Here is a 12,470-nt window from a genome sequence, read left to right on the forward strand (position 1 = left end):
CAAAAATTAAAAACTTTTCTGTTTCCTTCTCCTCTTAACCATCTTGTAAACCCTCCGGTTGAGACTCATTAACCTGGACAATAAAGCATTATATGTCAACAAAACATGTAAATACTACCTATCATTCACAAACATCATATAACTTCTAAATATCTTTGATATCATAGGTGTCAAGAATACTATATTCTGTTCAGATGCACTGTCAAAAAGTACATCAACACACATAATATGTTTACCTAATGGAATAAATCCAGTGTTAAATTTAGGCTTGAAACAGACATGTTCACACTGCCCCATTCAAAAAGCATCTGAATTTTTTATACTGCATCTTTTCCCGCCTGTGCAAACCAGATTTAACAAGCCCTTGATATGAAGAGAAAATATTAGGGCACTTACTTTGATTTGCACTTTGTCTAGACTGCTTTTAATAAAAGCTGATTGGTGGTGCAAGTATACCCTTGGTATACTTTGTTTTGTGCACTAGGTTTAAGGTTTGTCTTCATTTTAGAATAGTTAAAGTGACTTTTGTTTCCTAGTTTTCTGTGGCAGCACCTCATTTTCCTGTGTTAACCCTGTTGTCCTATTTCTGGCACTACTGTAAATGGTATTTGTATTGTAAATAAACATCGCATGTGTCTATTTTGTTACACACTATTTAGTCTCATCTATTTTTTCCCCCGGTTGGTTAATATTGTTCAAGTCCTGCTGGACCTTTTAAGGTACACATATGCCATCTGCTGTTCACTCTTGGCTATCTGTCCTTGGTAGTTCTGACATTTGTCTCACTTGTCATCCACTGTGTAAATGTTCTTTTGAGGTAACACCCATGTGTTTCGACTGTGAACATGATACAACCATGACCTTATTCTTGAAATGGCTGAGAGGTCAGCTGGAAGGCCATGAGGTCAGATATTGGAGAGTATACATTGCATACATTTTGTGAAAATTGGCTCATCGCTAAGAAATGTTTTACTTGGGATTTTATCCGACTCTATAGTTGCTAAAAGCATAGCCAGGTGCTGCATGTCTGTTTACTGCCCTCTGGTGTATTGTGCTCCAGGTGCCATGAGAGGGTGACTACAGGCTCAGAGTAAGGTTTCAATGATTACCAAAGGTTGTGGAAATACCATCCATGATGTGACACTATTAGCTGACAGGGTATTAAGTATTGTAGACTACAGATAGAGTAGAGGGGGTAGAGAAACACTATTGGCGATAAGTTCAAATTTAAGTTGATAAAAACATTTATTTTATTTTTCTCACATATCACTCAGAGACAGACGAAAGAGTTATCTATCTAATTCCTGCAAAAGCTCTCAGTATACCTTCAGGAGTATGGAAACCAAACACAGTAGCCAGAGCAGGATGAAGCAGGGGCGAGCAGCAACAGTGGATTACTGTCTGCTAGAGTTTCGGGGAGTTTAATTCAGGGTACAAGCGAGCTGCTGCTGTCACTCACTGGCACTGGGGGAAAGCCCATGCTGGAAGACTGAGAAAATACCATGGAAGCCAAAGAATAGGGAAGGAACGGCTTCAACTTGTTACCTCTTTTTTCTAGATGGTGTAAACATTATAATCTAGAAATCTAATTATTTTTCTAAACCTGTGATAAAGTAGAAAATGACAGAAAGTGGCACAACCTACTGTCTGACGATTGCCATGTCATGCTGAATGATTGCTATGTGTTTTCATCATTGTGAAGGTGTCATGGGAGATACATTTAACACATTACTGTATTTTAGGCTTTATTTAACAGGATGAAGTCATAACTTAATTATAGGCAGCTTTAAAGCAGCTGTCACAGTGATGGTCGTGGAGTACAATGTGCCACACGCTCTGTGGCGAGTTCAACTAATCTCTCATCTTAACCCAATCACAGTCGCAGTCAAAATATAGGATCAACACATACACGAATGACAGGTATTTTCTAGTTTTACACAACAGATCGTGTCCATGAGAAAGGGACAGGATGACACTGAAGAAACATAATGAGCAGTGAAAACAGGCAACATACCATGACCACTGACTTGGAAATAATGCAATCAATTTAGAAAATGAGTGAAGTTGTGACATATTGTCTGCCACTGCCTACTGGTTGGTCACCTGAAACAAGAGAAAAGGTCAGAAAATAAAGTTTTAAAGGGACACTTCCATTTTGGGGAAAAAAGTTTATTCCTAATCTGATTACAGAACCGTCTGTCAGTGAGCATACAAATCAGAGAGGGTAAAAGTGCACTGATCTTGTGAAGAGTCAACTATTAAGCCTCGGTCACAACTGGAAAATATGCCAAAACTATTCAACAACTCCAAGAATCACCTGGGTTTTGTTGCAGAGTTACTACAGGGTTACAACTGTGTCAAACTGGCAACTTCATGTTGAGGATTAAAGATGATAAAGACTTGTCATGTGCTCCCTCTACAGCCTGTGGTAACTTCTACATGCAGGTAGAGGTGGTAAAAGATCAATTTGCAGGTCACAAAGTTGCACATACGAGGCTGAAAAATACTTTTGTGGTTTTGTTGTGTTGAGTCTGAAATAATCAATAGGTCGGTACTAGACAAATGTTCAGCATTTTTGGCTGCTTGTGATTCCACAATGATTCCTGTCCTCAAGTCAACACAAAATCAATAACCTTCAGCAGTGTTCATAAATTAATGTCTGAAATACCTAAATACCTATAGTGGGGTCCAAGAGTCTGAGGCCACTTTCTTATTAAGTAGTCTCAGACATTTGGAGCCCACTGCATGTATTTTGACTTAAAACAAAATAAATGAGTCTTTCCACCTCCTTAGACAATGATAGAAGTACTATCACAATGTCCAAAAGCATTTTTACAGACTGGACCTTAGCTAACACCGAAGACACGGAGGTCATGTCCAAAATGTTTGTTTTCACTGGAAATCTGGGAGTTTCTCAGGACTTGGGAGGCATTAATATGTTACAGGTGAAATTGCACACATTGGGGGTTTGTTTTATGGGCTGATTCGAGCATTTTGTAGATAAATAAAAATATAAAAACAAAAATGAGCACTTCCACACCAGAAATGAACAGAATATAGAATTGAAGTGTTACCTGAACTAAATAACTAACAAAATTATGTATGTAATAATAATAACAATAATAATAACAATCGTCATTATTATAAAGTCACTGCCTTTCTTTTTGGTGTCTGGTGAAGTTTTTCTGAAGGGAAACGGGTCGTTTGGACTCAAGACCTCAATCCATAGAGATAAGTTAGATATAGATAACTGTTGGTTAATCTGTTGTTGTTAATTATAGCATTTAGTATGCACATTTGTCTTATTTATGACCTGTTGCTACTGAAAGCTTCCACTCTGCAGACGTTAAAACATTTTGGTAGCAATATTCATCATTATGAGTTGTTTACGACTTGACTGTCCGGCGGGGTGCAGCACAGCAGAGGCCGGGCCAGCCTGCTCTCCCTCCCCGCCTCACCAACAGGCTGTCTCCTATCTCCACGGTAAATGACACGTCTATTTTGGAAAGGAGGCTGCGCCAAAAGAGGAACGTCAGCTATTTGGCATCATGAGGTACCGGAGAAGAAAGAAAAAATAAGTCTAGTCAACCGCCCACTGCAGGAGACTCGGGGGGGGGATGTTACACCATCCTGGATTTACAACCATTTCAAGGATTTTTAAGCGCAAAGAAGACATTTCTGGTGGGATTTCTAGCTGGTACAGGAGAAGGCTGCCATCCGGAAATCCAACTGAAGTTTAAGGCCACATGATTCAACGCCAGTTTTACCTGAGTGGCTGAAGACTCAAGGTGAAAAAGTAGTGTTAGGCTAAAAAAAAAATATAATGACATACCTAATGCTTAATTTAACACTTATATGCAGAACTGACCTTAGTTGGAGCAGCGTTTCAGGTCATTTCCAATGAAATTAGCCTGGTTTCACACCTGTAACGGTTAACCGTCACAACTGCTGCTTGGAGTTAACGCTAGTTAGCTACAACTTCAAGTTTCGGTTAAGCTAATTTTATGCTGCTTGACTAATTACAAGCTTTCGTTCTCCAACTTAAAACCGCAAATTATCCACGGACTTCCAACATAACTTGAAGACGTATTCGTTACCTTCAAGAAAAGGGACACAACGGGAAATGTTTCTGTAGTGGGAGCTTTATTAAACAGCTGATGGCCCTTTCGCTTCTACAAATGGCAATGGACAGAGACGGGGTCTGACAGCTGAGGTTATTTTTGGGACAGGCAGTTCAAGCGACAGAGGTGACAAAGCTGGCAAATGTCACTCTCTGAAAGGAACATATCTGCTCTGTTTGACCTTGTTGCAGGAGAATTCATTTGTTGTTGTGTTATTAACCTGCCTACCTAATGTGCAGGTTGCATGACATGAATTTAAGTATTTGTACTTTGAATGTCTGCAGGGACAGGATAGGGGTGTGACTCTCAATGGAACTGCCAGCTATAAAAGTGTCATTCTGAACAGTGGGTTTATGTCTATTTTCACAACATAACATATTTATAGAGTACACGTATCAAACAGTCACATCTCACAATGGTTTGGGTGTATGTAACACGCTATCTTTGATATAATATGTGGGTTGGAAGTAATATAAAATGACTTTGTTATGAGCATTCAAACTGTTTATATTTGTTACAGTTCATTAAATTAGGTTAATTGAATTAAATTATAACATTTTAATTCCATGATTCTATGCAAAATAGTATTTTTTTGTGTGAAATGATTGTAAATTAACCAATTCTGTCCTTGGTAGGGTTGAAAAATTAATTGAAATATTATCAATGTCACAGTATAGCCAAGTGCAATATCCAAATCGCAGGAGCGAAAGGTGACAAGTCTCACATCATACCAGAAATGAAGCATTGTGGTGCTATAGAGATGCCCAAGCCTATAAATCATATTTTCTAGATGTAAAGGAATGAAATGCAGAAATAACCATGCCAACTGAAATCATGACTCATATCCCAATCACAATATCTTCAAAGATAGTCGCCATGTGATGTTTTTTTGCATATTGTTCACCTCAATTCCCTGGTAATGTATCGTATTCTAATTTTCACTTTTTCTTTGATTATAAGAACAAACAATGGATCCAAGCTTGTTTGGAGGGGCCCCCAGGTTTCTCACTCGTCCAAAGGCGTTCTCGGTGTGTGTAGGCAAAGATGCCACACTCAGCTGCACTATTCTGGGCAGTCCAACCCCACTGATCACCTGGGAGAAGGAAAAGCTGAAGCTGACATCTGGGGGCCGCTTCAAGACCGTGGAGGATGGAGATGTGTACCGCTTGACCATCTATGACTTAACATTGGAGGATAGTGGACAATACATGTGCCGGGCCAAAAACTGTGTTGGGGAAGCTTATGCTGCTGTAACACTTAAAGTGGCCCTGCCAACAGAGATGGCTCAGAGGGCCCCCGTTTTCATGGTGAAGCCTACCTCTGCACGTATAGGTTTGGGAGGCGATGTTGTCTTCCATTGCCGGGTTGTAGCTTATCCTGAGGCCAACTTTGACTGGGAGAAGGATGGACGCTACCTGGGGGAGACAAACCGCATCAAGATTGTTTCTGACAGCGACAGCAGTACTTTGAAGATCCAAAGTGTACGTAACCTGGACAGCGGCACTTACACCTGCAGGGCCCAGAACACCGTTGGCCGTGCACACACTGCAGCAGCCCTTGTCGTAGATGCTCAGGACTCCCGCCACCTGGCCGCAGATAAGAACACCTCCCTCCTCTCTCACTTACAAAAGCGCAAAGAGGAAATGAAGAAGGACATCTCCATCTATCGCACTGAAGAAAGCTCCTCCGTTTCTTCTTCCTCCAAAGCCAGCATCACAGATGGTTTCAGTTCTCTGAGTCTGGAACATGAGCTGAGAGCATCTGCGCTGGCAAAGCTACCTAAAGGTGTGTTCACCCGCACCTGCACAGTGACTGAGGGCAAACATGCCAAACTCAGCTGCTTTGTGACAGGTCACCCTAAGCCCCACATTATTTGGAGGAAGGATGGATCAAACATCAGAGAAGGCCGTAGGCATGTCATTTATGAGGACCAGGCTGAGAACTTCATCCTCAAGATCCTGTTCTGCAAGCAGACTGATAATGGTCTCTACACCTGCAATGCAACCAATATGGCCGGGCAGACCTATAGTGCTGTGTTGGTAACAGTCAAAGGTAAGGCCCATATTCCTTTCATCCCCACTGAAGAAATAACTCTTTATGCACAGGTTACAAACGTATAGTTGTATTCAAAAAAGGGTGAACCGTTTCCTTAAACAGCTGGGCACTGTGGCTTTTAGCAAACATCGCTGAAACAGAAGTTAATAGTCATTTGTTGGAGGCCATTTTGAAATGATTAATACACATTTGACGGTCCATTGAGTAGTTATATCCTAATGAAGGAACATGTCACCCAGTATAGTGATATCACTCATTCTTGTGTTATTAATAGCAATGAAATTTGAGGTATATGGCACAGAGGAATAAGCTAAATGTTAGTAGCATGAACTCACTGTTGTCCCATAAGTGTGGTTCAAATCACTGTACTAAAGCCTCATTTAAACTTCTCAAAATGTTTTTGGCTTTTCACAACAAGGTTGAATTCTGGCTCATCCTCTGAGGGAAGGTGTTGTATTGCATCTATTTTCTGCTGGTGATGAGTAGTTCACAGTTGCTAAGATGGTAACTCACTTACTGGGGCACACTGATACCACTGCTTGTGTGACTTCCCTTGGGAAGAAATTGTCCCAAGGGATGAAATTGTAGCGTTGAATACTTATGTTGGTTGCCATTCAGTGAGTTGTGACACTGATGTTTTTGCTGGAAAGAAAGTTTGCAATTGATAGGCATTAACATTTTGAAGTATTGATGGTTGTGTGACCATTTATCATTTATTAATAAATACACAAAATGCAGCACTGAATAAAAACAAATATGAAAATAATAACAACGAATACAGTCCAACAAATACACAAATACAGACACCCTAGTTGTCTGTTACTTGTAATATATCAGAACAATGGATGTATGTGAAAATTGTTTTCAACAAAATACACACAAAGCATTGTACTTTGTGTACCCTTTAAAAACTTTACATCAGATTATTATACATCACTTAGACTTGAAATGAGGACAACCTATCAGAACAGGTTTATAGTTAATAATAAATAAGGGTTGTTAATGCTTGGATCATAATGTTTAGCTTTGGTTCATTTTAGCAGATACACTGTATCTAACTTTATATTTTTGTGCACACTGATGTTCTGTAAATAAAAATATGTTAATGCTAAGATGAAAACAGCTCACTTGTCCTTTGGAAGTTGCACTGTTGGAAACACTGTAAATATCTTATTTATTTTATGTGGCTACTTTGTGTGATTTACTGAACCTAGATGACTTCCCCTATTACTCAAAGTTGAGTTCCACATGTTTCAACAGTACACAGTTTAAACTGTTGGCTTAGATCCAAAGTATGGATATGGATACAGTTTGACACTTCAACCCTCATTTGTGGTACAGAGCCTGGTAAGAAAACTGAGAAGTCTCAAATCTTGGGTGCTGAAGTTTTCTTAAATAACCACATAAAAATGAAGACATCTTAAATACCTCGTATGATGAATTATTTCTAAACAAGTGTCTAGTTTCTCTGACTTGATTTTGAAAATTCACTAGCCAGAACTACAACTGGGATCACAGGAAAATAAAAGTAGAAAGTTCAAAGTACATCATAAAGAATATTCTGCAGTTCATAGTTGATAGACTGACATATGCAAACTATCAGTATGGTTGTGTAACCTGAATATTCTGTAACGTTCAATGTGTCAGAGCCGAAGGTGCCATTCAGGAGGAAGCTGCAGGATGTGGAGGTCCAAGAGAAAATGTCGGCCACATTGATGTGTGAGGTGCCTGTAAGTGCCACCCAAGCCAATTGGTTCATGGAGGAAACAAGGCTGGATCAAAGCACCAAATATCGCATGGAGGAAGAGGGCACCCTGCGTCGCCTCACCATACACAATGTCACCACCAATGATGATGGTGTTTATATCTGCGAGATGAAAGAGGGCAGTCGTACTGTGGCTGAGCTCACTGTCCTGGGTATAACTGAGATTTTTTGTCTCTCTTTAGTTTTTGTTTATTATTAAATGTTTTGTGTGGATATCATAAATCTGTTATCAAGCATAATTAATGTGATATTTCTGCTAAAACAGAGGAAAATATACGTATTTAATCCACAGCATACCTGTTCCTTCCTCCATTCTGCTAAGCAGTGTTTTCTTTATTTAAATCTACTTATTCTGATATCCCAGGCAACATTACCAAGAAGCTTCCCCGGAGGACAGTAGTTCCTGTCAGTGACACTGTCATCTTCTGTGTGGAGCTGGAGCATCCCTGCCCAGATGCCTACTGGACCCGGAATGGGGAGAAGCTGAAGGAAGATTCCCGTATTTCCATTGCCTGTGTGCTAAGACAGTACACACTCACCATTAGAGATTGCCAGGCTGATGACTCAGGAGAGGTGGCTTTTGTGGCTGGTGACTGCAAGACTTCCACTCGATTCTCTGTCACTGGTGAGGACTACACGTGGCTCAAATGCTGTTTTAAAACAATTGTATTTTTTGGACCTGCTTGCAAAAGCCATATGCTTGAGGTTTAGGGTTAGCATTTAAGTTCAAGTACAGATAATCACACTAAACATACTTAACATTTTTGGTGATTATCTTTTTTAATTGTTTTGAAATCACTTAATTGTCTTGAATTTGTCTTATTCAAAGCCTACCTATCTAGCACCATTACAGATTAAAGGAAATATAAAATATTATTGGGTTATCCAAAACTGTGGAAACATTTCATGATAAAAACTGAACTCTGAAATTCTTGCAAACACTGCTATAAAGACTGATTGTTTTATGTTGTTTGCCAAATAGCAACAAGGAGTGAAAATCGGTACTTTGACAAACAAACAGCACAAGTTGTGATCGTATTTGTTTTCACCTCAAAAGTGATGAGGGACCGTCAAAAAATGTAGGCTCTCTTCAGGATAAGTACAGCACACGCTCTTGTTTTGAAAGAGATTTGTCTCTAGCTATGTTTTAACACAGGCATTTTAACTTACACTATATGACTGCGCAGTGCCTTGGATTTCTCAACCTTAAATTGTTAAAAAAACAACAAAAAACAAAGGTTTAACTGGACTAAACCTGATCTGATTGTCTAAGTCTGTTATGCCCAATGTACTCCATTGTATGCCTACATGGAGCAGAGTCCCTATGATGTCATACAGCATCACAATGATTAAGACAATAAACAAAGTACTATCATAACTGACAAGAATGATCGGAAACTATGAGTTGAAAACATATAATCAGTAATCATTCTTTTGGTACACTGCAATCACTCAGTACTCATCAGATAAACAGCATGACCATCACTCTTTCTGCTCTAGCTGCAAGGAAGCATCCCCCTGATCCCCCAGTCGACGCTGTGGTGCAGAACAAGACTGACTCATCTATTAGCATTCAGTGGTCTCCTCCTGACAGCGATCGCCCTGTGCCCATCAAGGGTTACTTTGTGGAAAAAAGGAAGGTTGGCAGTCAGACATGGCAGAGGTGCAGTGCTGGAGAAACCATTGTTTCAACAGAGATCACCATCTGCAACTTCACTGAAGAAGCCAGCTACCAATTCCGTATCTCTGCTATGAACGACTTTGGCCAGAGTCCCTACCTGGAGGTGCCTGGAAGCTTCTATCTTGGTAAGGCTGATGTGTCTGTGACATTTGTGACATTATTCATGGATATCTGCTGTTGTTGTTTGCATTCAAGTATTCTTTCCTCATGTCTGGTTTGCTTGTTGCCTCCAGAACCCACTGCAGAAATCAGGAAAGGCCTGATGAACAGCACTGCAATCTCCGGCGAGGAGTTCTCTGTTTCCTTGGAGCTGTCTGCTGTTTGTTCTGGCTTCTGGTCTCTAAATGGTCGCCTGCTGCGCAGTGGAGCTGACTATCTCATCACCAGGTCCAAGAACACACACACACTGCTCATCCGTGTTGTGACCATGGAAATGAACGGAGCTGAAGTCAAGTTTGTGGGTGGAGGCTCACAAAGCAGTTGCATCCTATCTGTAAAGGGTATGCACTTGACCATAACCATTTAAACTATCAATAGGGAGAATGCTCATATTAATATATTGTAGTATATTTGCTTTACTGCATTAAAATTTAGATTTGTAGACATAGATTCTTTCTTTATGTTTTTTTTTTTTTTTTATCAAAGACAAATGGTATTTTTTGTAACAAACAAATCAGTTATGCCTTCTTACCTGACAACTGTATTTTTAGCCCCCACTGTTAGGTTCACTAACAAGTCAGGTCAGATGGAAGTGGTGACCTGCAGTGCCCAAGCCACTGCTCAGCTGACTGCTGAGGTGTCGGATTACGATGCACAGGTTTGTGATAGAAACACACATGACTTCCAGCTTTTACTTTTTGCTTTCATAAATTATATTAATGTATCTTTAATTTTACAAGTATGCAGGTATGGAACACATACAAGTACTATAATTTCTGCAATTGAGAAGCAGTCCCTTATTTCCTACACTTAACTGCCTTTCAAATGGCCTTTAAAAGTGGCAAAAGGATATCAGAAGGATATTCCATTAAAGCTATGACCCTCTTGCCCAAGAGTTTGTTCATTGTGTTTCAACTTGGAAGGGTACCTTCATATGGACATAAGTTCAATCAGCATGCCACATTTACCCATTACCAGCGGCGACAACAATTTTGTTTACAAAAGAGACAATTTTGTATTGAGTGCTTGAATATAGAATATTGAAGTCCCTTTTTAACCCTAGTATTTACTTAACTATGTCTGTTATGGCAATCTGTTCTGTACTTCCTCTTCAGGTGGTTTGGATGAAGAATGGGCGGGAGGTGAAAATGGGCAAGAAGTATGAATATATCATCACTGACCGCAAGAGGATTTTGATGGTGCACAATGTTACAGAGGAAGATGTGGGCATCTACGAGTGTGTTTTAGCAGATGACAGGATGTCCCTGCAACTCACTCTTAAAGGTACACTTATCAGAATCAGTGGCAAAAGTATGGCTCCCAGTTTTAAGCAATCTGTCTGCTATTGATTGTTTGAAAATGTGCTGGAGTTGCTGATCTGTGAGGCAAACATTTTGCCAAATGTTAAGTGCTAAATATGTCCTGTGTGGTTCAGTGATGAATTCAAAAAAGGAACTGGGCTCAGTATGTGCAACAAGTACTGCCTCTATCCCACATGCAGACAGTTTGTCTCAGACCATGTGATATACTGGAACGTGACCAGCTCTGATGGCTAGTAGCATATGCTTATCAGCCATCAAACAGGAAAGTAATCTGTCATCATGTAGTCAACTCCTCTGTGGCCCTGCTACAACAGCTCAAGCTCTTCCTATATATGTGCTCTTATGATAACAAACCTAAAAAAATATATTTTCAAAGAGATTTCAATTTATACCCAAAGACCTTATGTGCACTAATCTCTAATTAGGCCACAAAAATATTTATTCACATGAAAGCAAGAAAATTAATTGACAAATTTCCGTCTCTTTCCTCTAAGATGAACCTGCCAAGTTTCTGAACAAGGCCAGAGGTCCCATGGGACTGTCATCATCCCTTAAAGGAGATCTTGAGCTAAGCTGTGAGGTATCTCCTGCTACTGCGGCTGTTGTGTGGAGAAAAGATCAGGTGGAGATCACAGAGGACCAAAGAACTAACATCATCTGCAAAGGGACTCAAAGGAAACTCATCATCAAGAATGCCAAGAAAAGTGACGAAGGACATTACTCTTGTGAGACGGCAGCAGACAAAGTCACATTCCACGTTAAGATAAAAGGTAAGACTGTAAGACTGATGCTTTTGTAGTACTAATCAACATTTGACTATGAATTTCTTTACCTTATTTTCATCAGAAGCTCAAACTCAAGCCCTAGCTGCCTTCTCCAACAAGGAGTCAGTCCAGAAGGAAGTGAAAGCCACTCTCTCCCAGAAGGCAACACTTAGCTGCAATGTGTCCGATAGCAAGACAGAGGCGAAATGGTATAAAGACGGCAAGCTGTTGGCGTCCAGTAGGACCATATACTCAGAAGCAAAAGGCAGTACTCGTCAGCTGGTGATTGAAAAGGTGCAGAAGAGTGATGCTGGAGAATATACCTGTGAAGCTGGAGGAGATAAGCTGGTCTTCAAGATATGTGTATTAGGTAGGATTACTTGACTGATTAATTAATATAGAGAATTTAACAAACATTTTCAGTTTATAGTGTTTGTAGTCTCCCAAACAAGAGTTGATGAGGTTTGCCTGAGAGACTAAACAGGATTTGTTTCATATTTTGAATCATCATATGTTCACATTATTAAGAATGTGACCTGAAGAATGTATCAGTTATCTGTCTGTAATATGTTTTATTCATTGGTGGTCATAACAACACTGTAT

At 39.9% G+C, this 12,470-nt stretch overlaps 1 protein-coding gene and 1 long non-coding RNA gene across 13 annotated transcripts in view; one reads left to right on the top strand and one right to left on the bottom strand.

Annotated features, from left to right (window-relative positions):
- On the bottom strand, nt 1-4,396 carry LOC139629930 (uncharacterized). The gene is made up of 4 exons (XR_011693072.1): nt 3,869-4,396; nt 2,015-2,103; nt 1,326-1,489; nt 1-73 (listed from the first exon to the last, which is right to left on the bottom strand). It is a non-coding gene; the product is annotated as an uncharacterized lncRNA (long non-coding RNA).
- obscnb (obscurin, cytoskeletal calmodulin and titin-interacting RhoGEF b) overlaps nt 3,191-12,470 on the top strand; it is a 57,801-nt gene continuing 48,521 nt past the window's right edge. For 4 of the 12 annotated variants that reach the window (XM_071492912.1, XM_071492913.1, XM_071492914.1 and 1 more), the window contains exons 1-10: nt 3,197-3,788; nt 5,082-6,173; nt 7,824-8,093; nt 8,306-8,566; nt 9,442-9,747; nt 9,856-10,122; nt 10,333-10,439; nt 10,897-11,065; nt 11,598-11,873; nt 11,950-12,237. In XM_071492912.1, coding sequence (XP_071349013.1) covers nt 5,090-6,173; nt 7,824-8,093; nt 8,306-8,566; nt 9,442-9,747; nt 9,856-10,122; nt 10,333-10,439; nt 10,897-11,065; nt 11,598-11,873; nt 11,950-12,237 — 3,028 coding nt within the window. In that variant the 5' untranslated portion in view covers nt 3,197-3,788; nt 5,082-5,089. Of the gene's footprint in view, nt 3,789-4,405; nt 4,467-5,081; nt 6,174-7,823; nt 8,094-8,305; nt 8,567-9,441; nt 9,748-9,855; nt 10,123-10,332; nt 10,440-10,896; nt 11,066-11,597; nt 11,874-11,949; nt 12,238-12,470 lie in introns of all 12 variants that reach the window. The other 8 variants (XM_071492916.1, XM_071492917.1, XM_071492918.1 and 5 more) reach the window with 6 other exon arrangements.

The sequence above is a fragment of the Trachinotus anak genome, unplaced genomic scaffold, assembly GCF_046630095.1.
Source record: "Trachinotus anak isolate AG129_WGS33_773 ecotype Australia unplaced genomic scaffold, CSIRO_AGI_Tana_v1 ptg000012l, whole genome shotgun sequence".
In the NCBI taxonomy this organism is placed as follows: domain Eukaryota; kingdom Metazoa; phylum Chordata; class Actinopteri; order Carangiformes; family Carangidae; genus Trachinotus; species Trachinotus anak.